Source organism: Penicillium roqueforti, assembly GCF_015533775.1.
Source record: "Penicillium roqueforti strain LCP96 04111 chromosome Unknown scaffold_43, whole genome shotgun sequence".
NCBI lineage: Eukaryota > Fungi > Ascomycota > Eurotiomycetes > Eurotiales > Aspergillaceae > Penicillium > Penicillium roqueforti.
The window spans coordinates 1-25,819 of NW_024067607.1; the positions used below are offsets into that span (position 1 = coordinate 1).

The 25,819-nt window shown below is 49.8% G+C and overlaps 8 protein-coding genes across 8 annotated transcripts; 4 read left to right on the forward strand and 4 right to left on the reverse strand.

The window, feature by feature from the left end:
* Nucleotides 1-4,401: 4,401 nt before the first annotated feature.
* On the forward strand, nucleotides 4,402-4,752 carry LCP9604111_9173 (uncharacterized protein; the record flags this gene model as incomplete). The annotated part of the gene is made up of 2 exons (XM_039077398.1): nucleotides 4,402-4,458; nucleotides 4,567-4,752. The coding sequence occupies 2 exons, from the start codon at nucleotides 4,402-4,404 to the stop codon at nucleotides 4,750-4,752; spliced, it is 243 nt and encodes an 80-aa protein (XP_038924775.1).
* A 2,405-nt stretch (nucleotides 4,753-7,157) lies between these two features.
* medA (transcriptional regulator medA) lies at nucleotides 7,158-9,757 on the forward strand (the record flags this gene model as incomplete). Its single annotated transcript, XM_039077399.1, has 5 exons — nucleotides 7,158-7,192; nucleotides 7,297-7,378; nucleotides 7,538-7,703; nucleotides 7,767-9,247; nucleotides 9,305-9,757. 5 exons carry the CDS (start codon nucleotides 7,158-7,160, stop codon nucleotides 9,755-9,757), a joined length of 2,217 nt encoding a protein of 738 aa, XP_038924776.1.
* Nucleotides 9,758-11,155: 1,398 nt separating this feature from the next.
* On the forward strand, nucleotides 11,156-13,470 carry trpB (tryptophan synthase TRP5; the record flags this gene model as incomplete). The annotated part of the gene is made up of 3 exons (XM_039077400.1): nucleotides 11,156-11,291; nucleotides 11,360-11,663; nucleotides 11,739-13,470. 3 exons carry the CDS (start codon nucleotides 11,156-11,158, stop codon nucleotides 13,468-13,470), a joined length of 2,172 nt encoding a protein of 723 aa, XP_038924777.1.
* A 503-nt stretch (nucleotides 13,471-13,973) lies between these two features.
* On the reverse strand, nucleotides 13,974-16,030 carry LCP9604111_9176 (H(+)-transporting V1 sector ATPase subunit B; the record flags this gene model as incomplete). Its single annotated transcript, XM_039077401.1, has 8 exons — nucleotides 13,974-14,260; nucleotides 14,314-14,532; nucleotides 14,585-15,173; nucleotides 15,231-15,392; nucleotides 15,442-15,477; nucleotides 15,544-15,563; nucleotides 15,630-15,714; nucleotides 15,779-16,030. The coding sequence occupies 8 exons, from the start codon at nucleotides 16,028-16,030 to the stop codon at nucleotides 13,974-13,976; spliced, it is 1,650 nt and encodes a 549-aa protein (XP_038924778.1).
* A 431-nt stretch (nucleotides 16,031-16,461) lies between these two features.
* LCP9604111_9177 (universal stress protein family domain protein) lies at nucleotides 16,462-18,620 on the reverse strand (the record flags this gene model as incomplete). Its single annotated transcript, XM_039077402.1, has 4 exons — nucleotides 16,462-16,639; nucleotides 16,701-16,762; nucleotides 16,829-17,568; nucleotides 17,633-18,620. 4 exons carry the CDS (start codon nucleotides 18,618-18,620, stop codon nucleotides 16,462-16,464), a joined length of 1,968 nt encoding a protein of 655 aa, XP_038924779.1.
* A 517-nt stretch (nucleotides 18,621-19,137) lies between these two features.
* Nucleotides 19,138-20,083, reverse strand: LCP9604111_9178 (DnaJ domain protein; the record flags this gene model as incomplete). Its single annotated transcript, XM_039077403.1, has 2 exons — nucleotides 19,138-19,880; nucleotides 19,930-20,083. The coding sequence occupies 2 exons, from the start codon at nucleotides 20,081-20,083 to the stop codon at nucleotides 19,138-19,140; spliced, it is 897 nt and encodes a 298-aa protein (XP_038924780.1).
* Nucleotides 20,084-20,451: 368 nt separating this feature from the next.
* On the forward strand, nucleotides 20,452-22,559 carry LCP9604111_9179 (OB-fold domain-containing protein; the record flags this gene model as incomplete). Its single annotated transcript, XM_039077404.1, has 2 exons — nucleotides 20,452-20,941; nucleotides 21,904-22,559. 2 exons carry the CDS (start codon nucleotides 20,452-20,454, stop codon nucleotides 22,557-22,559), a joined length of 1,146 nt encoding a protein of 381 aa, XP_038924781.1.
* A 299-nt stretch (nucleotides 22,560-22,858) lies between these two features.
* Nucleotides 22,859-25,023, reverse strand: LCP9604111_9180 (uncharacterized protein; the record flags this gene model as incomplete). Its single annotated transcript, XM_039077406.1, has 3 exons — nucleotides 22,859-23,925; nucleotides 23,978-24,080; nucleotides 24,136-25,023. The coding sequence occupies 3 exons, from the start codon at nucleotides 25,021-25,023 to the stop codon at nucleotides 22,859-22,861; spliced, it is 2,058 nt and encodes a 685-aa protein (XP_038924782.1).
* Nucleotides 25,024-25,819: the final 796 nt, after the last annotated feature.

Below are 25,819 nucleotides of genomic sequence, written 5' to 3' on the forward strand. Positions count from 1 at the left end.
ATAAAATTTCTATAATTTGTTGATAAAAATTTGTGCGCCCGGGTTTGTTGTTGTCCCGGGTTTTATAAATAATTTTGCGGGGCTTGTTTTGGGGGGTTTTTTTTTTCCCCCCCCCCCCCCCCCCCCCACTTCATGGATATATCTCTACCGTGTGGTAGATGTCCGGAGAACCGACTGCTAGTTATGGAGTATATTATAGCGTCAATGTTATAAACGACTCTGAAGGTCCTTATTTTAGTTCCTAGCTTAAAGTGGGTTGAAACATCAAGCTAAACTTGTATGTCGAAGTATAAATAAAGTGTTTCACGCTACAGATTAGGTCGGTTCCATCAACCTGAAACCGTACTTCGACTTAGATGGTTTCGAATCACGATTCGATTGGGTTTTGGTGAGGATTGTTATCATGGCGTTTGGCGCGGTGAAGCAATCGGAAGTTATCTGCTGTTGCATTGTGGTGATATATACTCTATATATTGCTCTATAACAACCGATATATATTTAGTCCTACCATCATTCACACTAGCCATTTTTCATAACTTAAAAACAATAAAGTTCAGAGCTTTGATGTACTACGATCTCCCACCCATCAGATCCATGTAATATCGCAAATACGAATAAGCTATAATCGTACGGAGTACATTCAACATCTCCCCGATCCCATTCCGCCCAAGCTTCTAATCCGAACTGGATCGTCATGGTGATCTGTCTCGCAACCCCTGACTCGGCTATAGCGCCTAGGAAGCTACACGTTATTAGAGAGCTAAAATAAGTCTAATATGAGTGGATGCACTCAAGTTCTTGATACGAGATGGAAAAAATAAGCAAAACTCAAAGGACACGGGATCTCGCGTCAAATCTAGCGTCCCCGGACAGAGGCTCCTCTCATACAAATCAACGAATAACGACGCCAGTGGGTAAAGATCAACAGTGTTAGCGTGACACACTTCCTGGTCATGCTAAAGACATTTTGCAAATAGTAAAGAGTCCCCGAAACCGAGTAAGACATGCTTGGCAGTCTTCCAATCTTCTAATTATTCTCTCCACGCTGAGACATGCGAGCTTGAGATGAATAGGTTCGATTCAGATACTACGGGAAGCAGCATCGGTGATAGAGATACCTGTTAGCCAGCCCTCTTTCACTTCTTTGAAAATGGGAGCGTGACAAATATCAATATCAAAGGTGAGGCTGATTCCTGCTGTCAGTTTTGACCGCAAGTCTATGATCATCTTGTTCCGCCACTGTCTCATTTTTGAGATGCTACCGGGGAACAGAGGAAAGTGTGGGCGAATACTGCCGAGCCGTACACTAACCGAAGCGGCATCTGTCAGCTTTTAGCTCCCTTCCTGAAACCGTTAACCTCCTTTTTATCTGTGACATCCGTGAATAGTCGTGAGGCGCTAAGTATCCTAGGGGAAGGGGTCGAGCCCCATTAACGCTCTAAGTTCGGGTGTATTCATTTGTCGGGCATTCCGTACGTACTTTGTACTGATTGCGTACTCTGAGAGCCACTTCTTTTCCGACAGGGGCCAAAGAAGGTTAAAGCTAGGAACGGCAGTTCCCACTGAGAAATAACCGCTCATGAGTGGCCATCGATATGGAGCTGATGTCAAGGATTCACACCTCCCTCTCTGCGATGGGGGGATCGACGAAGAGGCTGCCCTGTAGGAGAAGGTCCTCGTTGCAGGGGCAAAAAAAAAAGAGAAAAGAGTCCCCAAAGACATGCAGTCGATGCCGAGTGGTGATTTGCCGATTTTCATCTGCCATTCGTCACGGATAGCCGGGTGACAGCTGATTCCCGTCCAACTCCAGTAGGCCTAACACCAAAAGCCGGTCTTTGTCTTTTCTCTTCTCCCTTCACGTAGAATAAAGATACCAACACCGATATTCTCTCCAGAACAGACAGAGATGTGAGTGAATAGTCGAACCACCCCAAGACAAAGCGGGTCCACGTCACATTCCTCCGAGCTGTGGTGCAGACTAAACTCTGATGCGAACAAGGGTAGGCCAGTGATCTTCCACCCCATCAAGACACCGGTTAAAAAAACCGAGGATCGTTGCCGTTTGTCTCCTTCACGAACAGAACCAGGAGGAGCTGAAATAAAATGTAAGGGTGGTGAACCAGGGCAAAGAGAGACCGAGCCGTCAGTGTCTCTGAGGATGTTTCACTCCGAGGGTATGCTTCCCCGTGGCCCGCACACTAATCCCTATCCTACTATACAGCAAGGTTGATAGTCATCTCCCTGGACTTCTCCCTGGACTTCTCCCTCGAAGGGATCGATGATGAAGATCCTTACCCAATAATTCAATAATCTTCCTCAACCCGTGCTCGGTGCCCCCCCCCCACACGCAAGACAGGCACACACACACATACATACACAGACAGGCACGAGTGGCGCGACCACGTACATAATATTGGCGGATAGGAAGTAGACGCGCAGGCAATAGTGCGTCTGTACCTGCATATTTCCCAATGTTGGATCCCTAGAAAGGGTAAGTGGGTAAGAAGTAACGTTCAACCCTTTTAACCGGTAGTATACAAGGGATTAGGGTTAAACGTCGATCTAAAGCATATGGGTAGCATGTCGTTCGCGCGGAATAATCTAGTATGTAATAGTCTCCAATTAACGTTTGATAGGCATCCGTGGTTTGCCAATAGGCAGAATAATAAGCAGAATAATAAACAATAAAAGATGGAAGCAGGAACCGGAGAGCCCGAAGCCCTAGGTACGGAGTAGTGGATATCCACCCGGTCAATAGTATCATCATGGATATGGATGGGGCGTGTACCTGCCAATAGGATTGTCGCGTACAGCATTGGCGGCTTCAAACAAGGTTGCAAGTCCGAACTGGGGATATGGTGATCCGCTTCTTACTTTGGAAGGTTCCAAGGACATGGAAGATCCAAATTATTGCTTGACACACTAGCCAAGAGACGGGATTGATCAGTCGGGATACAAGCTCTGCTTTTGGGCATTGGTGTTTAATTCGTACAGGCTTTTCGCGTTTTTTTCCTTTTCGGGTGTTCGGGGGGGTTGGGTTTCGAGGTGGAGACTGATATTCCTTCCGAAGATTGGCCGATTAAAGTGCAAACGCCAATTGGAGAAATGTTTCCGTTACAAACTAATAAGATTATCCATTGGTTTTTAGAATTTCTAAAGGGATGATTGGGATTGATTAGATTGGTCCCTTGGATGAGGCGCTCCTTGCTCTGTTTGATAGTGATTCGGGGTGGTTGGGGTGGTTGGGAGTTGAGGAACACGAACATGGACATTGATACAGTTTGCATGTAGGGAAGATTATTAACTATCCGGTGACGAATGGCAAGGGAAGAAGGAAGGCATCAGACAATAATCTAATCTGTTAACCGAAGATGCCTGAAGAAGCCGTTGACTGTTTTGGACGCGATCGCTGATCCGATTGAAGCTTCTTGGGCAGATTGGTGATCATTGCGCGCTCCACTGGTGTATTGTATTTCTCAAGAGCCCCATTACCGAATTTTGAGTGATGCCTTGATTTGGTCATAAAATCGGATACATAAAATCGCATACTCCGTACTCCGTAGTGTCCACCGAGCACGGAGTACGGAGTACATCGTACCTCGGGACGTCTTCAACGTGGCAAAATCGCGGAGTCGAGTGCATATCTTATCGATAGGTAACGCGCTTCAAAACAAATAGTTTTTATCTGCCCCTTTTTATCCCTTTCCTACATCGTGGGTGGCTGGAGCTGCACGAAATAATAGTCGGAGGTGTGCATCCGACCGTTTATGTCCCGGTTAGGGTTAGTGTTCTTTTATTTATGTCGGAGTCAGCAACACCTAAATAAACTTATGTCAATAATGTCGATATATCAGATCCAGCCCTTCAGTCTATGATCTCATAGAGGCCACCTAGGATTAAATAGAATCAAGAAACAAACAAGAAACCCGTACGGAGATTTATTCTATTTTCAACATCTGTGTCTGCGTCTGCGTCCGCGGCTGCATCTGCATCGCATCTGTAACAATAGCATGGTTGACGTTCCTACGGAACTGCAGACCTCGACGTGCTGCATCGGGTAATTATTCAAACACTAATGATCTCCTGCGCATTGGAGATAGCCCGTGGGCCGGGAGCCGTTGGAATGGGAATTGGGTACACGACTCCTAGTACATGTACATGCAGAATATCGACATCATATCACATCCTCAATACGAAGCCGATCTCAATACGAAGCCGATCTAAATATACGAGTCCCGGATAAGGTGACAGTGCAGAAGCAGCTGATAATGGAACGGTCCCGTTACCTCGAGGGGAGCACGGATGTCCAAGAGTGATAGCCCGATCGGGTCTAGGGGGAAGATCAGAGAACCAATCACCGGGCAGGACCCTTGCATAGTCAGGCCACCGAGTCACCTGAAAATGCAAGGTGTGCTAAACTTAGACTCGTGTTGGAAAACCCGAGCTTGGATGACCAAGGTAAGTGTAATCCGATATTTATCCTTTCCTGATTTACGGAGTACTCCGTCCGATATCCTTGGTATGCTGTCTATTTCTATATTTCTGACATTTACCAAAATGCATCAGGTGGAAAAGACGATCGGGAATTATCCGGGGACTTTGGTAAGGGAGTACACATCATACTTACATGCAGCCTCGTGTCAGGAAACGGGAAATGTGAATTGTCATATTGCCCGGCATGACGACACGAGATGTATGTACTATGTACTCCGTACGATCGTGACGGACCCTATTCCGTTGGGGAGATCGTGAGTGGAGCATCTGGAGAAAAGAGGAAGGGTCTCTTTTTCCACTTGCGGCATGGCCCAAGGGTGGGCGTAAGGAGATGCTTGGAAAGAAAAGACTAAAAGATAAAAAGGGCTCGAATGGAAAAGTACCCGAAGCTGAAGTAGGGAGCTAACAGGGTTACCGGTGAAGCTTCGTGATTGGCAGGGATATAGTAAGAGAGGAGGGCTTCGGAGAGAGTCCTTATAGACCCCAACCCTGATTGGACCGACCTGACCTCGACATGGATGTCTAGGGTTACAGTACTAACAAAGAGGCTATGCTCAGGAAACAGCACATACACATATGCAACATACAACATACAACATACACACAAGGTAACCGGTCATGTAGATGGTAACGTCCTTCCTCTTCTGTATATAAAATATTTTTTTCTCCCACATGCTGGACGACTCCCCACTTTTTTTTCTTTTGCTAGTGGCGCAGGCCGCCAGATTGGTGTTTATTCCGAACCTCACCACGTTCCAATTCTTCCGTCCCCGACGTGATGCACCGCTATAGTCCTGTTGAATGATCAATTCAAGGTTCTGCAAATAGAAGGTTGGAGCAAGTCCCAGATCGTTGGTGAACACCCTAGTCCTATCTTAAGAAAAACAGGTGGATCGGACTTGGTCGGACATCTCGGAAAGCATAACAAGTCGGCTTCTAGTGGTTTCCGACACACTGGTCATGTCGTTTGTGTATGCTCCGCCCTTGTTTTCTGATATTTCGAGTATTCGAGACTCGAGATTCTAACCCTAGACTGTGTGACGGGAAAAGATGTACAAGGACATAGGTAGGTAGGTATACATCTAGATGTACCTACATACAAAGGTAATAATACCCAATACCCTCTGTGCATCCCCCGCTAGGATTTCCCACTAGTCTTTTAGTCTGCTAATTGAATTTTCGGTTTATTAATAATAATTATGAATCCTCTAATCCGCAAAAGAATAAAAGAATAAAAAGAATAAAAAGAACCCAAATCAAAATAAAAAATAAAAAAACAAAATCCCTCCCCCCACAAGTTGGCCCTATACAGTTTAGGGACGACCCTGCTCTGTTCTGACTGCTAATAATAATATTCCGTATAATCCTCAATCGTTGCTTTTAACCCTTCTGGTCCCATCTTCCTTGCATCCCACTTTCCATCCCCCTTTGAAATTTATTATGACTTGCTAAGTCGCACATTCGCTCACCACGTTCGCTCTTACGCTCGCTTACCTGCCGCTACGAGAACCACGTTCGCTACGTTTATTGGAATTATAACTCGACTTAATATTTAATTCTTTTGGGAACCCCGGAATTTTCGCCAATTCTTTTTTATATTCGAACCACTCCGATTTGGATCTAAGGGGACGAAGAAAGTGTTACTTGCCCGGCGTTTGCGCGATATCTCTGTAGATCCCGTTTGCTCCGCGGTGTCAGTTGAACCTCCAACATTCGAAATAAAAAAAAAAAAAAGGATTCGCTTCGGGCTTTTGTACTTGCGACAGGCGAAACTACCCACTGGATATCGGGTTATTCGACAGGACACGGAAATCCAACCATCGCTTGACTGTCTCGGAAGACACTGGGTCCAGAAAGCTTGCGGAATCGCCTCTGTTTGGCAGGGTCTCAGAGCCATTAGGAAATATTGGTTACCCGGAAAGGAACTATTCAGGCAGATCGCTTTATCAGCTTAAGGTTAGTATCTATGTGCACCCCTCCCTTTGCCCACGGTCTCACTTGTGCCCCTCGTGCCTTGCATACTTCCTCTTTCGGCTCTTGATCTTTTATGCCATCTCCTTGCAGCCGCAATTTGTATTCGCTGAACTATACCAACGACTGGAAATGACGATAGTTGTCAAAGCCGTCGGATGGCTTCCCCGTCCCGCTCTGGTCAAGTGTTTGTTGTTGACATTAGCTTTCTCTTCAGGTTTGACGACCCTCGGATCTTGCATATTATCTGGGATAGTCAACGGCCGAATTTGGTTTCACATCAGAGCTTCCTTTTCTATTTCACTTTGATTCATCTCGGTGAGTTCATTCCCCCTATGCACCCATCCGATTCCTATAGTCTGAAAACGTTCTCGTATACTCATTAATTGAGTAGCCTATCATCTGCATCTGCTTCATCGTGGCCCAATCTGCTGAAAGTCTTTCCCGAAACACCTCACGGATCAAGGAAATAAAGAAAAGCGAAACCTCGCCAGTCCACGCTCGTTGCTCGTCATCCTCCGACCAATCTCGGCTCTCCCGTCCCAATTGGCGGTGGACCTTTCTTGGACAGCTCCTGTCAAGCGACTAGTTCTTCGGCTTCTCTTTATGAACTGTCGGGCACGACGGTCGAGATCTGAGTCGATTTCTGCAGCCAGCCGTTCCTAGTTTCAGCATTAGTCGTTGATTGCTGGATGGTGATTCGAGGCCTTTTGTTGCCGCTATTTTTGTGAGACCGACAGCAGCTTCATCTCGTCGCTCGTTCTGTCTCGGAGAGCACTCCATTCTTGCTTGTGCTTTTCGACCCTACAATCGTTTGGAATAAATTCCCAGTCATTCGCTTCAAGAGGTTCTGTCTCGTTGCACTCGCTGCAACATCTTCAAGCTGGCTTATTCGAAGACACACGGTGTTTTGGTAAGATTCCCAGCCTAGCTTTGGACTTGTCTCTTGTGGATGCCCGCATGTTTTGCATAGGTGTTCCAGCATAGCATTCTGTTTGAATCTTCTACTGCATTCTGTCTTCCCGTGTGCATAAGAAACCTTCCCGCTGACCTGTTTCTTCTTCCGTCACAGTTCGACCCGGATTTTCAAACGCCTCTCATACTCGGCGAGTCGTTGGATCTGTCGGACTCAGAAGGATCACAGTTTATCGGTGCATTTTCAGACGGCCCGTGGGCCAAGTCCGAGCCCATATTGTCCATGTCTGCTTTCCAGAAGCCCGTTGCCGGCGCCATCACAGGTACGTTGCAGCTGAAGAACTTGGTTTGCGACGGAACATCCCGTGTGCTGAGACCAAACACAGATTACGGTTCCACTCGATCTTTGCATGATGCTGCCTCTTACTCGAACTACGGCCAATCGCCTTATGTGACGATCGCCATGGTCCCCTCGCCTATGGCCGATCAGGCAAGTCAGATCTCGGACTGTGTTCCGTATCTGCCCAACGAGTACGCTAGCTCGTACGAAGAGTCTCAGTCGCCCATGATGGGTGCACGCCACCGTCAGCTACCCGAAATTGTGACATACAGCCCCCAGCGGGGAAGTGAGGGAACTAGGGTGATGGTCCAGATCCAGTGCCCCTATGACCTCCACGCTTCCTCATACGCAGCTTTGTATGTGGTTTTTGGCTCCAAGAAGTGTGAATCGCTTCCACATTTCCTCGGATTCCAGGACTCTGCGTTCCAGTACGGTCTCTCGGCTGACGTGCCTGCATTCTTGTCTACTGGATCCCCATCTTTTGCTGTTCCTCTGTCCGTCTTGATGGAGACCCAAGATGACTGTCCCGCCACTTCTCTCCAGGTTGGTGTGTACACTTATGAGCAAGCTTCCCACCCTTCGCCATCAGGGGATTCCCGCAAGCGGAAGTTTTCATACTCTGATGCTCCTGTGGCATCTGCCAAACGACACAACGGATCTGTGATCCCCAAGGTTGAGCACCACGAGGGCTATCACGGCCGCTCTGTATCAGCGTCCTACTCGCCTTACCTCCAGCCTCTTCCCGCCATGGTTGGATTTGTCGCGCCATATCACTCTGCATCCTCTCCCCAGACTGGCCCCGGCCATTACTCTTCTGTATCTGCCGCCTCCCAGCCCGCCCTCCGTGTCCCTTCCCCCATCACCCCGGCTTGGAGCCCCTCTTTCGTCTCTGTGAGCAATGATGCTCGGAACGGTCTCGCCTTGACACATGTTCCTCAGCACAAAGGTCCCCCCCAGCGTGGTCCTTCAAATCCCACTTTGATCCGTACCTCCACCATGCAAACGCACAGCATGCCCCACAACCCAGCCTTCAATCCCTATGCCATATATCCCACCAAGGCTATCCTCAAGTTGAACGGTGATCTCGATACTATGACACAAGGCTGGACAAAGGAGGAACGCGCGTGCCGACGTCGCCTGGTGCAATTCACCCGCTCTCAAACTGGCAGCACCATCCAGGGCGAGTTCAAGGCTGTTTCTCCCGACGATCGCGCCCCCAACAGTATCTGCATCAGCTGCATTTCATGGGAGGACAAGAATGAGTGCTACGTAACGAGTGTCGACACCATCTATCTGCTCGAGTCCCTCGTGGCTGTGCGCTTCACTGTTGAAGAGAAGAATCGGATCCGTCGCAACTTGGAGGGATTCCGCCCCCTCACCGTCTCCAAGGCCAAGGTCGAGAGCGAAGACTTCTTCAAGGTTATCATGGGCTTCCCCGCCCCCAAGCCCCGCAATATCGAGAAGGATGTCAAGGTGTTCCCTTGGAAGGTCCTGAGCCAGGCACTGAAGAAGATCATTGGGAAATACGTATGTTGAAACTTATCGGCTGATTGTGACAAATTACTAATCTTCTCTTCTATCAAGTCTGCCAGCTATTCCTCAACCGCAAGTGCCATCCCGACACCAATGACCACCACCTATACCAGCCATGCCAGTCATGGCACTGGTTCGGATTCCGGCACCGAGCCTCACACTGCCAACTCCCCCCAGTCTATCTCCGACAGTGGTGCTGGCCACAGCTACCATGGTATGCCCGTGCAGACCTACTCGCAGGCAGACCACTCCTCCCACCTGTCTTCGGCACCCAATATCCGGTCTATGAGCGCAGTGTCCCAGCCATATACATCTGCTGGAGCATACTCGTATCCAGCCATGAGCCATCAGAACGGTCTGCCACCCGCGGCTCCGCGAGCATCTTGGGACATGCACCCTCTCGGCCACAACACTCCTCACACCGGTGCACCAGGAAATGGCGGGTGCTATACCTACTTGGATCCCGTGTACTCCGTGCACGACACCGCCCACGGCGGCCACTGATCCCCCTGCTGGCTGGTCCTCCTATCTGATTTCTTGCTGCGTTTTTCTTCCATTCTATTTTTCATACTTCCCCTCCGCCTTTTTGAAGATACGATTTTCCTTTTCACGTCGCTCCTTACCAAGCCCAGACACCGGGTTGCCGTCCGTCTGATACAAGGTCTCTTTCCACCTGAAAAGGTATCAAAAGACATTTTATCTGCCGAACCTCGCATCCCACATTTTGATCATGATTCACGTCCGTCCTTACATTACATTATGATGCCTCATGCCCTCAACCATACACCCAAACATGCGGCCTTTGCATTCCTGCGATTGATTTTTTTGACATTTTGGACATTGTCTTACTTGAGACTTCCTCGCATCTATACGGTGTCTTATTCATTCCTTCCTTGGGTTGCATATTATCATGCTGGGCATTGTGGCTTCCACTCCCTTTTTTGCGCACAAAACATACATTCTGGGCTTTTGTACTACCATTCAGCATAGCGGGCGCTTGCTTGTCATTCCTTTTGCATTCGCGGGTTATTCTTGGATTGGAAATGGGATAGACTTTGGGTTTCTTTTTTGGGAATCTTGGCGGTTTTGTCCATTTCATCCAATTGCTTGGTGCTTTTTGGACGGGGTTCTTGGGTGGAGGATCTCTGACACTGTGAAGTTCTCTTCGTGGTCTCGGGTCTTCCTCCCATGGTCCCTATTTGATTTTCACTTCTCTGTTTGAAAATTTTGGCTGGAGTTCATTCGGTACTTACCACTTCTTGTTATTTCAGCTGAGGGTTGTTGTCACTTACTACCTACCTACTGCATTGTTACGGCGTTTGGGACCTGAACGGTTGGGCCGTTCATTATCCTTATCTTCTACCTTAATCTACCTATTCCGAGTAAAAGTTTTTTTACATTGCAGATGAAATTTCTTTCACTTTCCCTTCTCTTGTAGAATGTGGATGTAAAGCATATCACGTGAAAATCTCAGCCCTACATCACCCCTACTATGTACAGGAATAGTCAGCGGCTTATGCAACATTCTCATGTCTTTTTGATATAAGTCTTATTATAGATCTTTTTAGATAACATTTTCTTCTCATACCCTCGCTCTCTTCTTAGCTAGCTGGCAGAAAAAGGCGGGAAAAGGCTCATTAAACAGTGACACTCACTATCTTATCAAGGCACGTGACACGCGGGGCCCAGCGAAACCGGCCTCTAAAAAGGACAATTGCATTTGACTCATACAGATCGTTTGCTTTTTTATAACATCTCACCCCATCCCTGACCTAACAATTAACGTGTAACGCATCCCATCTCTGAACGTATATATAGGGATCGTTTGCCTCCCATTGGCCTCTTCTCTTCTTCCTTCTCACCACACTCTTTTGCCCCGCCACTTTCACATTACCCTGCATCATGGAAGCTATCAAGCAGACCTTCGCGAAGTGCAAGGCACAGAACCGTGCAGCCCTTGTGGCCTATATTACCGCAGGATACCCCACCGTTGAGGAGGCCGTTGATATCCTCCTCGGTCTCGAGAACGGCGGCGCCGGTAATTCAACCCCAAGTGAAAGTTGATCAAAGGGATGACCTTTACTAACATTCGGTCTCATATCACAGATATCATCGAGCTTGGCATTCCGTTCACAGATCCCATCGCCGATGGCCCCACCATTCAGACCGCTAACACAAAGGCTCTTGAGAATGGTGTTACCCTCACTACCGTCCTTGAGCTTGTCCGCACTGCCCGCAGCCGCGGTCTGCAGACCCCGCTGATGCTCATGGGTTACTTCAACCCTGTCCTTAAGTACGGTGAGGAGCGTATGCTCCGTGATTGCAAGGAGGCTGGTGTCAATGGTTTTATCATGGTTGACTTGCCCCCGGAGGAGGCTGTCCGTTTCCGTGACCTTTGCTCAAGCGCTGGGTGAGTTCCTTGATTTTTACTCTTCAAATCTTTATCATTTGTCTATGATTATACAGCATGCTTACTCAATTTCAGTCTCTCCTACGTCCCCCTTATCGCCCCTGCCACTTCTGATGCTCGCATGCGTCTCCTCTGCAAGATCGCAGACAGCTTTATCTATGTCGTCTCCCGCATGGGTGTGACCGGTGCCACTGGTTCATTGAGCGCAAACATCCCCGAGCTTCTGCACCGCGTCCACGAATACTCCGGCAACGTCCCTGCTGCATTGGGATTCGGTGTCAGCACCCGTGAGCACTTCCTGTCCGTCCAGGAGCAGGCTGAGGGTGTTGTCATTGGCAGCCAAATTATCACTTGCGTTGGTAAGGCCCCTGCTGGGCAGGCTGCCAAGGCTGCCGAGGAGTACCTTTCCAGCATCACTGGACGCAAACGTGAGCGTGATGCCACCGGTGCTCTGACTCACGAGATCAATGTTCTCGAGGCCATTCAGAAGGCCCAGCCCTCTGCTCAGGTTCAACCTACTAAAGTGATCACCGATTCCGACACCCCCGCCGGACCTGGTCTCGCCGACCAGCTCGAGGCCCTCAATGTCACAAAGGATGCATCTGCCCAGCCCTCGCGCTTCGGTGAGTTCGGTGGACAGTATGTCCCCGAGTCCCTTATGGATTGCTTGGCCGAGCTCGAGCACGGCTTCAATATTGCCAACAACGATCCCAATTTCTGGGAAGAATTCCGCTCCTACTACCCCTACATGGGCCGTCCCAGCAGCCTGCACATGGCCCAGCGTTTGACCGACCACGTTGGCGGCGCCAACATCTGGTTGAAGCGCGAGGATCTTAACCACACTGGAAGTCACAAGATCAACAATGCTCTTGGACAGATTTTGATTGCCCGTCGCCTGGGCAAGACCCGCATTATTGCTGAGACCGGTGCTGGCCAGCACGGTGTTGCTACCGCCACAGTCTGCGCCAAGTTCGGCATGCAGTGTACCGTCTTCATGGGTGCTGAAGATGTGCGTCGCCAAGGTCTCAATGTCTTCCGCATGAAGCTCCTCGGTGCCTCCGTCATTGCCGTCGAGGCTGGAAGCCGCACTCTTCGTGATGCGGTCAACGAGGCTCTCCGCGCCTGGGTCGTCGAACTCGACACCACCCACTACATCATCGGCTCCGCCATCGGCCCCCACCCATTCCCCACCATCGTCCGCACCTTCCAGTCCGTGATCGGCAACGAAACCAAGGAGCAGATGCAGGCGCAGATTGGCAAACTCCCCGATGCCGTCATCGCCTGTGTCGGCGGTGGTTCCAACGCAGTCGGCATGTTCTACCCCTTCTCCAATGACCCAAGCGTCAAGCTCATCGGTGTCGAGGCTGCTGGTGACGGCATTGACACCAACCGCCACTCTGCCACCCTCTCCGGTGGCTCCCACGGTGTCCTCCACGGCGTGCGCACCTATGTCCTGCAGAACGAGCACGGGCAGATCTCAGACACCCACTCAATCTCTGCTGGTCTCGACTACCCCGGTGTCGGCCCCGAACTCAGCAACTGGAAGGATACCAACCGCGCCACCTTCATCGCCGCCGACGACAGCCAGGCCCTCGCTGGATTCCGCGCCCTCGCCCAACACGAGGGTATCATCCCCGCCCTGGAGTCCTCGCACGCCGTCTGGGGTGTGATGCAAGTCGCCAAGACAATGGGCAAGGGCCAGAACATTGTTCTGAACCTGAGTGGTCGCGGTGACAAGGATGTCCAGCAGGTCGCCGACGAGCTTCCTCGATTGGGCCCTAAGATCGGCTGGGATCTGCGCTTCTGAGCGCTTTTCGATCTTTGCATAGAATGAAATACCTTTCACAGTTTCATTGTCTTTATTTTTATTTTTGGTTCTGTCTTGCTAGAGAGGTTTCATGATGCCTTGATGCTTATGCTCTACATTGCGAGATGGTTTTGGGAAAAGCGTTCTGATTGGCGACTCTTTTTGGGTAAAAGTAAAATAAAAAAATTGATATCCCCTTAGTCTTTTGTTTTTTCTTCATCTTTCGGGACTGTCTTCATAATAGATATCTTTAACCTCTAGAACAATAGCAGTCTATTACCCACCACTTCTAAAAGACCTCTATACACACGGAACCGATGAACAAACCGATCATGATTTTATAGAGCCAGAATAGCCCCTGAAATAGATTCGATAATGTATCATGCTTGAGCAAGAATAGAAAGAAAATAACAACCAAAAGATAAGAACAGCCGCACAACAAGAACAGTACTTTAATTCAACATGCGCAAGCCCTAGAATTCAGCTCAACACACATCACCTCCTCATGCGTCGATCAAGTTCTCATGCGAGTTATCGCGGGTATCCTTGTTAGGGATCTTACGGGCGTGGCGGGCGTAGAACTCGTCGAGAATGCGCTTGGGGATACGGTTGAGGAGTTCCCTAGGGTAGATGCGGAGGAGGCTCCAGGCGAGGTCGAGGGATTCTTCGATGGTGCGCGACTCGTAGGGAGACTGGCTGATGAAGGTGCGCTCGAACTTCTCGAGGAATTCTAGGGAGAGCTTATCTTCCGAGGAGAGGGCTTCTTCTCCGACAACGGCTTTCATGGCGGCTGGTTGGAGTGGTTAGAGATGTTTGTGGGATGTGGAAGGGTGGGCTGCTTACCGGCATCACGACCAATGGCGTACTTGGCGTACAGCTGGTTAGACACATCTGAGTGGTCCTTGCGGGTGCGGCCCTCGCCGATGGCGGACTTCATCAGACGGGATAGAGATGGCAGGACGTTGATTGGTGGGTAGATACCGCGGTTGTCCAGCTGACGGTCAACAAAGATCTGGCCCTCGGTAATGTAACCAGTCAAATCGGGAATGGGGTGGGTGATATCTGAAGGTATGGGTTAGTTGTATTCGCTGAAAGTGTGACTTAAGAAACGCACCATCGTTAGGCATGGTCAGAATGGGAATCTGTGTAATAGAACCATTACGGCCCTGTACTCGTCCAGCACGCTCGTAGAGGGTGGACAAATCTGTGTACATGTAACCAGGGTAACCACGACGACCGGGGACTTCTTCTCTGGCAGCAGAGACTTCACGTAGGGCATCACAATAGGCCGACATGTCAGTCATAATAACCAGGACGTGCTTCTCGAGCTGGTATGCGTAGTATTCGGCGGTGGTCAGGGCAAGACGAGGAGTAATAATACGCTCAATAGTAGGGTCGTTGGCCAAGTTCAGGAATAGAGTGACACGCTCCATACTGCCGTTCTCCTCGAAGTCGCGCTTGAAGAAACGGGCTGTCTCCATATTAACACCCATGGCGGCGAAGACGATGGAGAAGTTCTCCTCGTGGCCGTCGTGAACATCCTTAGTGGGCTTAGCTAGACTGGCTTGCCGGCAAATCTGTGCTGCTAGCTCCGAGTGTGGAAGACCGGCAGCCGAGAAGATAGGGATCTTCTGTCCACGAGCAATGGAGTTCATCGTATCGATAGCGGAGATACCAGTCGAAATGATCTCCTCGGGGTACACCTTATCCGTTCGTCAGCTTTCCGTAGTTCCATCTTAGATCGGTGAAAGTGCGCATACTCGTGAGTAGGGGTTGATAGGCTGGCCGTTGATATCTAAGTACTCCTCCGCTAACACCTTAGGACCCTTATCAATAGCTCGACCTGAGCCATCGAATGTTCGACCCAACATGTCCTCGGAGACGCCAAGTTTCAAGCTGTGGCCGCTAAACTCGACTTTGGTCTAACGATATGTCAGCACATATTCAAACCATTTCAACGGATAGTTGTACCTTCTTCACATCGATACCGGAAGTGCCTTCGAACACCTAATTCACAAACGAGCCACGTTAATTCAAAGTCTTTCATGTTAGCGACGAGGTATTAGTCCGCACCTGAACAACAGCCCGGTTTCCTATTTGTATATATAGCAGTCAGCTTTCATACTCCTAGTCGGAACGGCAGAATGTGGGGAACGGACCTCTGGCTTCCAGCACTTGACCACTGCGCTCTGTGCCATCGGGGAGCGTCAGGGACACGATCTCGTTATAACGGGGAAACTTGATCTGTTTGACAATTTTATCATTAGCATACAGTTCCCGCTTCATTGTCAGGACATCGTCAACTCACATTGTCGAGGATAACCAGCGGTCCGTTAATGCCTCCGATGGTATTGTAACGGAACCGGGGTTTGATGGAGGGCATCCGGGGGTCAATAGAGTCGGCCATAGCGAATCTGATCCTCCACGGGCGAAATTCAGAGTAGAAAAATGCAAGGATGGGGAATAGAGCAAAGGTGGGACTGGGGGGTTGGTCCAGCTGTCTCGATGGGGGAGCTTGGGCGGTGACGTTGCACGTGATGAGGTGCGTAGGCCGGGTCATGTCTTGGCGTTTAGGTGCTCGTTCCCTATCTTGTAGGCCCAGCTAAGCCCAACTTGGAATGGGTCGAAGCCCGGCGCAAAGGTATAGTTACATGTGAATGAAGCAATAGTCAGGAACATATCTGTTTTCTACATTATACAAAGTACTGTTATTCAAGGTGTCTAAGCAATTAAGAGCAGATTGCGCCACAAGCAATAATGTCGAAGACCTAAATTAAGAGCAGGTTAAGAACGAGAAGTAAACTAAGAAAGAGCCATCATATTGTGAGATCCTGAGCCAGTGAAAAGTAGGGTATCCATACGCGTTAAATAGAGATATTGATAACCCAGGTCTAATGCGCCTTCAAACGCAGTGCAAGATAGGCGCCTTGCATGGACCCGATGAGTGAAAAGACAAGCCAGAGAGTAACATGAAAAAAAAAGCACACCAGATCAATCCACTTTGGCTTGAGAAAGACTCTTCGGAGTAATTAGATTATTGGATAGGCGCACATGTGCAGTGCCCTTGAGCTTGTCTTTCCACGTGTGCCTCTTGAGCTTTCGGCGTGCAACCATTACTGGCACAGAGGAATTGGACAGAAGATAGTTGGAGAATGAGCCGAGAAGGACACTAAAAGTAAGGTTAGTATTGTCACCAGCAGCATAAGATCGGATTAGAAATCGTCACTCACCCCTTCAGTGCACTTTGACCTCGAGCACCAACAATAACGAGTGTAGGTTCAAGTTCATCAATCTGAGAGTCATTGTAAGCATGGACCAGAGATAATAGGGTGGTTGAGAACGGAGAAAAAAAACTCACAGCTTCAGTAATCATAGACTTTGGATTCTTGCAGTGGATCACTTCCACAGCAATACGGACCTGTAAGAGCGTTTTCCGTAGCAACTTCACACAAGTCTGAGATACAGTCTCAACTGCCCTCACTCGTTCTGCCTCGGCGATTGACGATGCTCGGGAATCAACAGAATGTGTCTTGCTGGCAGTACCAGGGCCAAGTCGACCAAGGATTGTACGGGATCCATAATTCTGGTTGGCTTCTTTCGTCTGGGTGCCAACGACAGCAGTTGTATCTTTCATCACTCTAGCTCCCTCGCCGACCTGCACCGCTGCCGCAGTAGTGGAGTCCTCGTGCATGGCGTAGATGGCGAAAATCGTGTCGCCATCTCTCAGAACCGTCCCGATAGTCCACTCGAGGGCATATACCGACTCTTCACTCAAGTCAGTTGCGATTAAGTATTTTCGACGGCGACGACGGCTACCATCGCCTTGATCCTGCGGACCTAAGAAGTCCCCGCGGACAATTGTTCGGATGGATCGGTTGTAAACACCGTTATCAATAGCGGACATGGAAATACTGAGCTTCTGGGCACGATGAATGTCACCAATCTCGGCTTCATCCTCTGAGCCGTAAGGTGTGCCGGCGATGGACTGAACACGTGGGGTGGGGATGTCGAAACTGGTCTGTGGATGGACCACAGCTTTCAAAGCAGATTTTCGCGGTTTCTTCTCCTGTCGTTCACTTGGAACTCCGGAAACTTTTCCTATAAAATATGAGGTTAGTACAATGGATTTCATATTTAACATAGTCCTGAGAAGGCAACGTACGTTCTTCGGACTGCTTGGAATCGTCACTCTTGGGTTTCTCAAAGTCGCTTGGTGTTATGGATGTGATATCCGAGTCCTTCTTTTTCTTACGGCCTCGTACACCCTCCAGAGTGCTGTCTTCATCGCTCGAAGTGTCGTTGGCTTCATCTTCACTGCTTTCAATCATGTTCTTGTCACGATCGAAAACATCCTTGGCTATTCGCTCCCCTCCCTCCTCCACAGCGGGTTTGATATAATCAGGGAGGCTTCCACTTCCATGGGGCCTAGCCAATGCTTCGTCTGACTTGTTGAATGCATCGTGCATGTTCAGTGATTTCCCCTTCCCTGAACCAACAGAGGTGGGAGTTAAGGTTTCAACGTGAACAGAATGACTACTAGGGAGACTGGGGCGACCCCGCTCCGGCGAAGAAGCAGAACGGGAGTCAAGAGACGCTCCACGCTGGGAAGGTCCTTGTGATGAGGCTCTGTCTCTGCCACGGGAAAAGCTTCTCGGGAAGAGACGGCCAGACATTATGGCAGCCACACCCTTGCGGCTTTGAGACCTATCTCTAGCCTGCAAAAATCGCTTTTTGGCGTGTGGCTGCTCTAGGGAAGTAGTAGTGACATCAGATTTCGCATCATCATCATCAGTACTGAGGCGACCCGTAGTCGAGCGGACAGTGTCAACAACCTGGTCGGATGATCTACGAGGGAAAACCTCGCGAGCTGCGGCATGCCTCTCCGGCGAACTTGGAGCGGATGCCATATCTGAATAACTGATGCGCAAAGGCGATGATACCAGTGGCTCAACTGGACTGCGGGTTCCGCCTGCTCTGGGCGAATAGGTTGTCCCGCCCGCACTCTTAGACTGCGGGGCAATCAGCAGGTTCTGCAAGGCACGGTTCAGGCCAGGTGGTTTTTCCTTTATTGAGGTCGTTGATATTGTAGATCGACCATCCAAACTTTTCAGTTGTTCAGTGGGAGAAGTTCGACCAGCGTGGTGCGACATGGCGGCACCGCCTCCGGGCTGTGGGGAAACTCAGCAGTCAACTCCGCCAAGCAATGAGGAATGTGGAGCAGGTCGCCTTGTTTTATGACGGTGATAGGAATGTATGTCAGGTTTAGTTGTGATGCATGAGTAGGAAGAATTCAAGAAAATAGCTGGACAGCTTGACAGCTCAAATGGCCAGAAAAGTCAATCAAGTCGACGTCCCTTAGTTACGGACTGGATATGGTTGTGCACTATCTGTAATTGAGATTGAAAGAAAAAGAACATAAAGAAGGGACTAAGAGGAAAGATTGGGAGAAGGAGCCCAACCTTGGAAGATGAGGCTACTTACTGCAGCCGCGGTGGCTGCGTGCAGACGCCTTCTACAAATGTCTTTTGGAATGTATTTTTGTACATCTTTTTTGCATGTCAGTAAGAAGAAGGATATAGTGGTATGCAATTACAAACACCGATTAGACCTAGTTATACAATAGACAAACGCTCATGACACATGAATGCAGGAAACAAAGACCCGAACTCAGGCCTTGGTCCTCTTCGCTTTGGGCTTTGTCCCCTTCCGAGCCCCAACAGCAGCAAATGCTTCCTCGGAAGGCTCATCATCGATACCACGCTTCTTCCCAGGCTGCGCATACTTCTCCTCCAAACGAGCAAGGAAGCCCGCACCGCGATCTTGCTGGCGCTTAGTGATAATTGCCAGAAGATCATCCTCATTCGCCGCAGCCTTCGAGCTCTTTCCCGTAGCCCCAGCTTTCTTCTTCTTCTTATCCTCAATCTCCTTTCCCAACTTCTCTGCCTCTCGCGCTTCCTTCTGCGCCTTCTTCACACGCTGCTGTTTCTTCTTCTCGGGCTCCTTGGAATATCGCGCGAAGTCCTCCACTTCCTCATCCGCAATGGCCTGGTCAATAATACCACGGAACCGTTCATCGTCGTCTAGTACATTGGACAGCATCACAGTATCGTAGATGGCATCCATATTGCCTTTGTGCGTCTCATACGCGGCGAGCAGGTCCTTTCTTTCCTCCTCTGAGTTTTGGTATTTCTTCTGGAAGTCCGAGATCGCCCGCGAGTCGAGCATCGCCGAGAGCTGTTCGCGGTAGAAGTCCATCCAGTTGAAGTCGCCATCTTCGCTAAAGGCTTCGTCCGTGCTGCCGGTCCGGTCGTACACGTCTCGTCGGCGCGCGTCGGAAAGTACTCCGTAAGCCAGTGCGATTCTTTGGAACTTCGCGTTGGCGTCTACACGGGCTTCTTCGCTCACCTTGTCTGCTCTGAGATTAGCATGCTGTTTTCGAACCTGCGTGGGTTTGCATACCCGGATGATGTCTCAAAGCGTTCTTTTTGTATGCGGTCTTGATGGCTTCTGGGGTTGCATCGGATGAAACGCCTAGGATTTTATAAAGATCTTCCTCGACAGACGGCATTTCTTCGTCTGAGGCATGGTGTTCGTTTTTCGTGTTTTTCGCCATTGCAAGTTTTGGTGACACGACAGGCTTTTTTTGGGCGCTCAAACACCAGACGAAGAACCGAGTGCGATTTAGATACCTAGGTATATTACACTGAACTTGGATTTAATTGATAATAGAAGTGGCGACTGCACAAGGTCGTAGAAATGGAACGCGATTTCGACGCGACGGGCCATTTCGTCATTTTGCTGCTGCTCCCCGCCTTTATCAAGCACCCCAAGCTCATCGACAGCGCCACTTCACTCTCTTCGATTTCAAGAGCTACAGGGACCAACCGAATCCAATTCAAAATCCAAATTTTACATCTAAAGCGCAACTTGATCCCCTCATACACCGAACACCCAGCCTAATCGCAATTGGCATCACTCACCATGACGACAAACACCTCCCCTCACATACCCTACATAAAAGAATGCCTCTCTCTAGCTGAAAAATCCCCCCCAAGACCCACCAACTTCCGAGTCGGCGCAGTCCTACTATCCCGCAAAGACGACGACCCCACCTTCACAGACGACCGGATCCTCTCGACGGGGTACACAATGGAGCTCGCGGGCAATACACATGCAGAGCAATGCTGCTTCGCCAACTATGCCGCAGTGCACAAAGTCCCCGACGACAAAGTCGGCGAAGTCCTCCCCGTCGAGCCCGGCCGCAAGCTCGTCATGTACGTGACCATGGAGCCGTGCGGGAAGCGGCTGTCTGGGAATGCACCGTGTGTGCAGCGTATCACGCAGACGAGGGAAGGCGGACGGGAGGGGGTCCATAAGGTTTACTTTGGGGTTAAGGAGCCTGGCACGTTTGTTGGAGAGTCTGAGGGATGTCGGATGTTAACTCAGGCGGGCATTGAGTGGGAGCATGTTGGTGGGTTGGAGAGAGAGATCTTGACTGTTGCTTTTGCGGGGCATGAGAATGCGCGGGAGGAGGTAAGGGCTGCATTGGGGGAGAAGGAGACTAATGTTGATGATATCAGTGCTGAGGAGAGGAAAAGGCAGGAGGCGCTGCCGAGGAATCCCATGAAGAGGATGATGGACGGAGATAAGCATATCTATCTATAGAGATTGTGGGTATGCTAGAAACCAGCAATTATATAGTGCCATTATAGGCTGGTTGAAGGGCTTCTTGGATAATGACATCGGTCTCTTTGCTACTGGGGAGTTCTAGACAAAGGCGGTGTGGGAAGTGGTAGGCAGAATCAGGTGTCGGCAAGAGCGGTAACTCATGCTCGGATGCCTACTCCTGATCCCTAAATCGACATTCCCAAGTTGAGATTCATAAGTCCTGATTCCGCATACTTCGAGAAAAAAGATGAACCAATGACAATAGTCAACCATGAGAACCTCGTATTCTACCCCGCGTTCTGCTTCAAGGCGTCACCCACGCACTTTACCTGGGTGAAAATGGGTGCGGCCGATGTGCATCGTCTCCGAAAATCGAGTGACTTCGTGGGTATGTTATTTCTTTTTTTGAGCCTGCCCCCTGCAGATCGACACACCTAGTGCTCATGTGCATATTTCCGGGTCCTCTAGCGCGGAGGCTCGATAATGAGGCGGCGTTAGCGTAATAAGTTCATTCGATACATCCACCAGGCTGTTTAGACTTCGGTTTCATTATACCCGAACTCTATAAGTGTTCCAATACTCTGTCGGGCTCCAAAATATCCCAGAAATATGCCTTCTTTTTTACTCAATATCCTCCATCAGACCAAAACACAACCAAGCCTATTTCTGCATCAAAAGCCTCATAACTGACAAAGCCCACAGGCCAAAATATCTTCTTCTACAACAACCATCCAATCCAATTTGTTAGCCTAGTGGGCATCATAGTGGCGCGAACTGATGTCCCACGACGCACAATCCTAATACTAGACGACAGCAGTGGTGCAACAATCGAAATAGCCGTACTAAAGCAGACCTCACCAAATCCCGGCACCACTAGCCAGGAAACTCCAGCCACAGGCCCAGGAAAACCAGCATGGTCCTCATTCTCCCTCATGGCGCCAACAGCCACCAGCCTCACCCAAACAACACACGTAACCTCCAAAGACCACAACAAGATAGACATCTCAGCTCTCCAACCAGGAACGCTAGTCCGGGTAAAAGGGACGCTGTCAACTTTCCGCTCGCAGATGCAGTTACATCTTGAGCGGTTCTGGCTTGTGCGTGATACGAACGCCGAAATGCAGTTCCTGGATACCCGCCTGCGGTTCCTTATTGAAGTCTTGTCTGTGCCATGGGTATTGACCGATGAGGAGGTCGAGACGCTGCGCGATGATGCTGAGAGATGTGATGAGCGGACGTTGGAGCATAAGAGGCGCGCGGAGAGGGTTGCGAGGAAAAGGGTCGAGCGTGAGGAGAGACATGCCAGGGCTATTGCGCTCCAGTATGAGAAGGAAGAGAGGGAGAGGGAGAGGGAGCTCAAAAAGATTAGAGAGGATGGGGAGAGGGTTATGAGGAAGTTTGGGTTTGAGAGGTCGAAGTGAGACGAATACAACTTGAGTATGCGCTGCACTTTTTCATTCTCGATGCTATTGATAAAATTACAAACTCACGTGTATTTCGAAAGAGCAGAACGTCGTGAAATATGATATCGTTAATCGTGCACAACCCCAGAAAAAGGGGTATCCTCGGATCCATGCCACGCCCAGCTTGAAAAGAATCAAAATTAAGACCAGAGTTGAGATGAAAGGCAGAAGAACAGGAAAATGACACTGACTGCAATGCAATAATCGCCAAAAGGAAGCAACCCAAAACACTAAAACAAATCAATCCAAATCCACATTCATCCGTAATACTTTTCATACTTCTGATCATACCGGGGTACAGCTCCTCCCTGCCCACTCCCACGATAATATTCCTCGTCGCCACCCCGACTAGGGCGATATCTGCGCGCCTCATCCTCAGTCAAATTCGCAGCAGGCTCGTTATACGACAGATCATGCGCCGAAAGCCCTGAATGTCTAGCCGAATGGTCACGACCATGCAATTCAGTATCCGAATGCCTGTAGGTACCACTGCCTCCGCGGTGATGCGACGAGCTGCGGGGATCATGCGAGAACCGCTTCTCAGAGGAATGTCCAGACCCCGAGCGTGCGTATTGCGACTCGCGGTCGTAGGACTCGGGCATGCGGTATGCTGGAGCTTGTCCCGGTGTCGATCCAATGTGGCTGTGGCTGTGGCTGTGGTTGTGGTCGTGGCTAGGACTGGGTTCATCGTAGACTTTGCCAATGCTTGGACTGTTGCTGTAGGGATTGCGTTCTCGCTCGATCGGGACCGAGGTGATGGTTTCGTCTCCTTCGTCTACCTCGTCGTCTTCTTCTTCGTCTTCTTCGTCTTCATCGTCTGTCACGGCTGAGGCGGGTCTTGGGACTACGGCAGGTCTTGGGGCCGAGGCGGTTGGGGGTCGGCCTCTCTCGTATGAGCGGGTTCGCTCTCCGGGCGATCCGGTCGTGGTGGATGATCTGGCCGACCGGCCAGAAGTCTGGTTGCGTTCTTCGGGTGTGATGTATGGTAGATCGACGCCGCAATGGACCATGATTCGGTCCTCGACGTCTTCTCTGATTTCGATATCTGCGATCTCTGGGAAGAGCCGACGCGGGATTTCCTTTGGGAAGCGCTCTTTCTGGTCCTCTGGGTTGTTGATAGGCATGTTGCGGACTGCTTTTTGCAGTCGCTCGTATTCGCGCTCTGGGTTCGCGAGGATCATCAAGGTTTCCCAGGTCTCGAAGCCTTTGGGTGTTAAGCCTGGGATATCTGGGCGTTTTGCTAGATCGTCCTGGATGAGATGATGTTCGACTCTGATGTCGCGGAATAGTCGGGAGATCGAAGATGTACGATCATCAAAAATGTCTAAATATTTAGTCAGAATATGTCATGTCAATAAACAGATCGAATTACCAACCTTGCCATGGATAAGGGTCATTCGAATCATGAGTGTCACGATAGAACTTTTGCAACTTATAAGGGGGAATGACAAGGGTGTTTCCCGGCGGATAATCCTCAATCTACTCAAGTTAGCCATTATAATCCGTAGTAGGTCAGAGTAGACAAAAGTCCTACCATATGAACCGCAATTCCACGCAAGAATTGGCCAAGCCTCTTCGTCGCCTTGCCATCATCGAACAATTTCCCCCAAATTCGCTCCAAAGTAGTCATCTCCATAACGGTAGCGTCCCGATCCGGAGGTCTCGGACGTTCCGCCTTATAGTAACTAGGATGACTCCGATCACTAGTCTGACTGGAGACAGAGGCACGTCTATCCGACAGGTGATCGAGAGTAGAGTTCCGGCTGAGACGACTATCACTGGAGTAACCAGAGGAGACGGATGGCTGGGGATCTGGAGTAGGTTTCGGGCTGAGATGACTATCACTAGCATAACCAGAAGGGACGTATGGATGGGGATCAGGAGCAGGTTTCGGGCTGGGATGACTGTCACTAGCGTAACTAGAGGGGACGTATGGCTCGGAATTCCCAGTATGGAACTTTTCAGAGGCCGAAGTGGGCGGGGGGATTGAACTGCTTCGCTGTGGAGGTATGGCAGAGGGAGTCTCCTTATGCGGCTGCAACGAGCCATCTGTTTGCCATGGCGGCTGCCGTGATTGCGAGCCGGGCGGGGGCGCACCGGACCCTTGTAGCTTGTCCAACCCATTTGTTTTAAGCTGCTGGATCACTGTTGCTGTGATCTGCGAGATAATTTCTGGGGAAAGGTAGCCTGTGGAGCCGCTACTTTGAAATGCAGAGCTCACTGCATTGTCTATGTGCCCAGTGTGCATGTTTGGAGAGGAGCGCTGGGATTCCGAATGGTTGTATGGCTCTGGGGTTAGATTTGGGGCCGATGACCCAGTCGGCGGCATCTGTGGCTGCGGCATGTTCTGAGGAGATGGTGTATAATAGGATGGAAGTGGACGTGCGGGCAAGTACCCATGCTCGTTTGAGTCTGGGTTCATTTTGCCCGTTTGGTCTGTATTGCTCGTGTAATTTCCATTGGAGGCCATACGGAGGTTTGAGGGTTTAGATGTAGCCGGGGTATTCTCTTTAGCAAAGACGTGTAGTTTCTCCTTGCAAAATGTAACCGATTTGAAGAGAATAACTAGAAAGAAGAAGCGCACACAGATTACGAATTGCTAGAAATTACGGTGGAGGGGCTAGTGGGGGGCGAGTGAAACGTTGTGGCGATCATATCGTCACTACGAGTGAGACGGATTTAAGATTCATTCTCTTTGTACTGTCTCGACGTCACATCACACGGTCGCTCTTTGTTATATTGGCCCTTTGCTATATTAAAGTCCCACATATGCTCTTTCATATTGCTAGACTGGGTCAGAGTCACACGATCGGCAGACTAACAGAGCATGTATCTGGCAGTGTATAGCAACCGCTGCAGACTTAACATGCATCTTCCATGCGATGTGTACATTATAGTTTCCCTTGCGCCTATCAGAGCTGTGAAGGGCACTATTTCAAAGATAGGGCTATGTCATTGCCAAATGTCGGCCCGGATCCGACGGCTGGGACACCGATCGACAGAACAGAGTATTATTAGCCACTGCCTTCCAGTTCTCAATCACCAGAAATAGCTGGAACTTGCCTGGATATCGATTATCATACAATAACTCGACCGACAAGCTAAGCTGCTGATTTCAATATTTATAGTAGGTGGAGTCAACGGAACCACCGATGTCATAACCATGGCACTATTGTCTACCGACCCATGGGAGCTCAAAAGGCAAACCTTGGAAATAC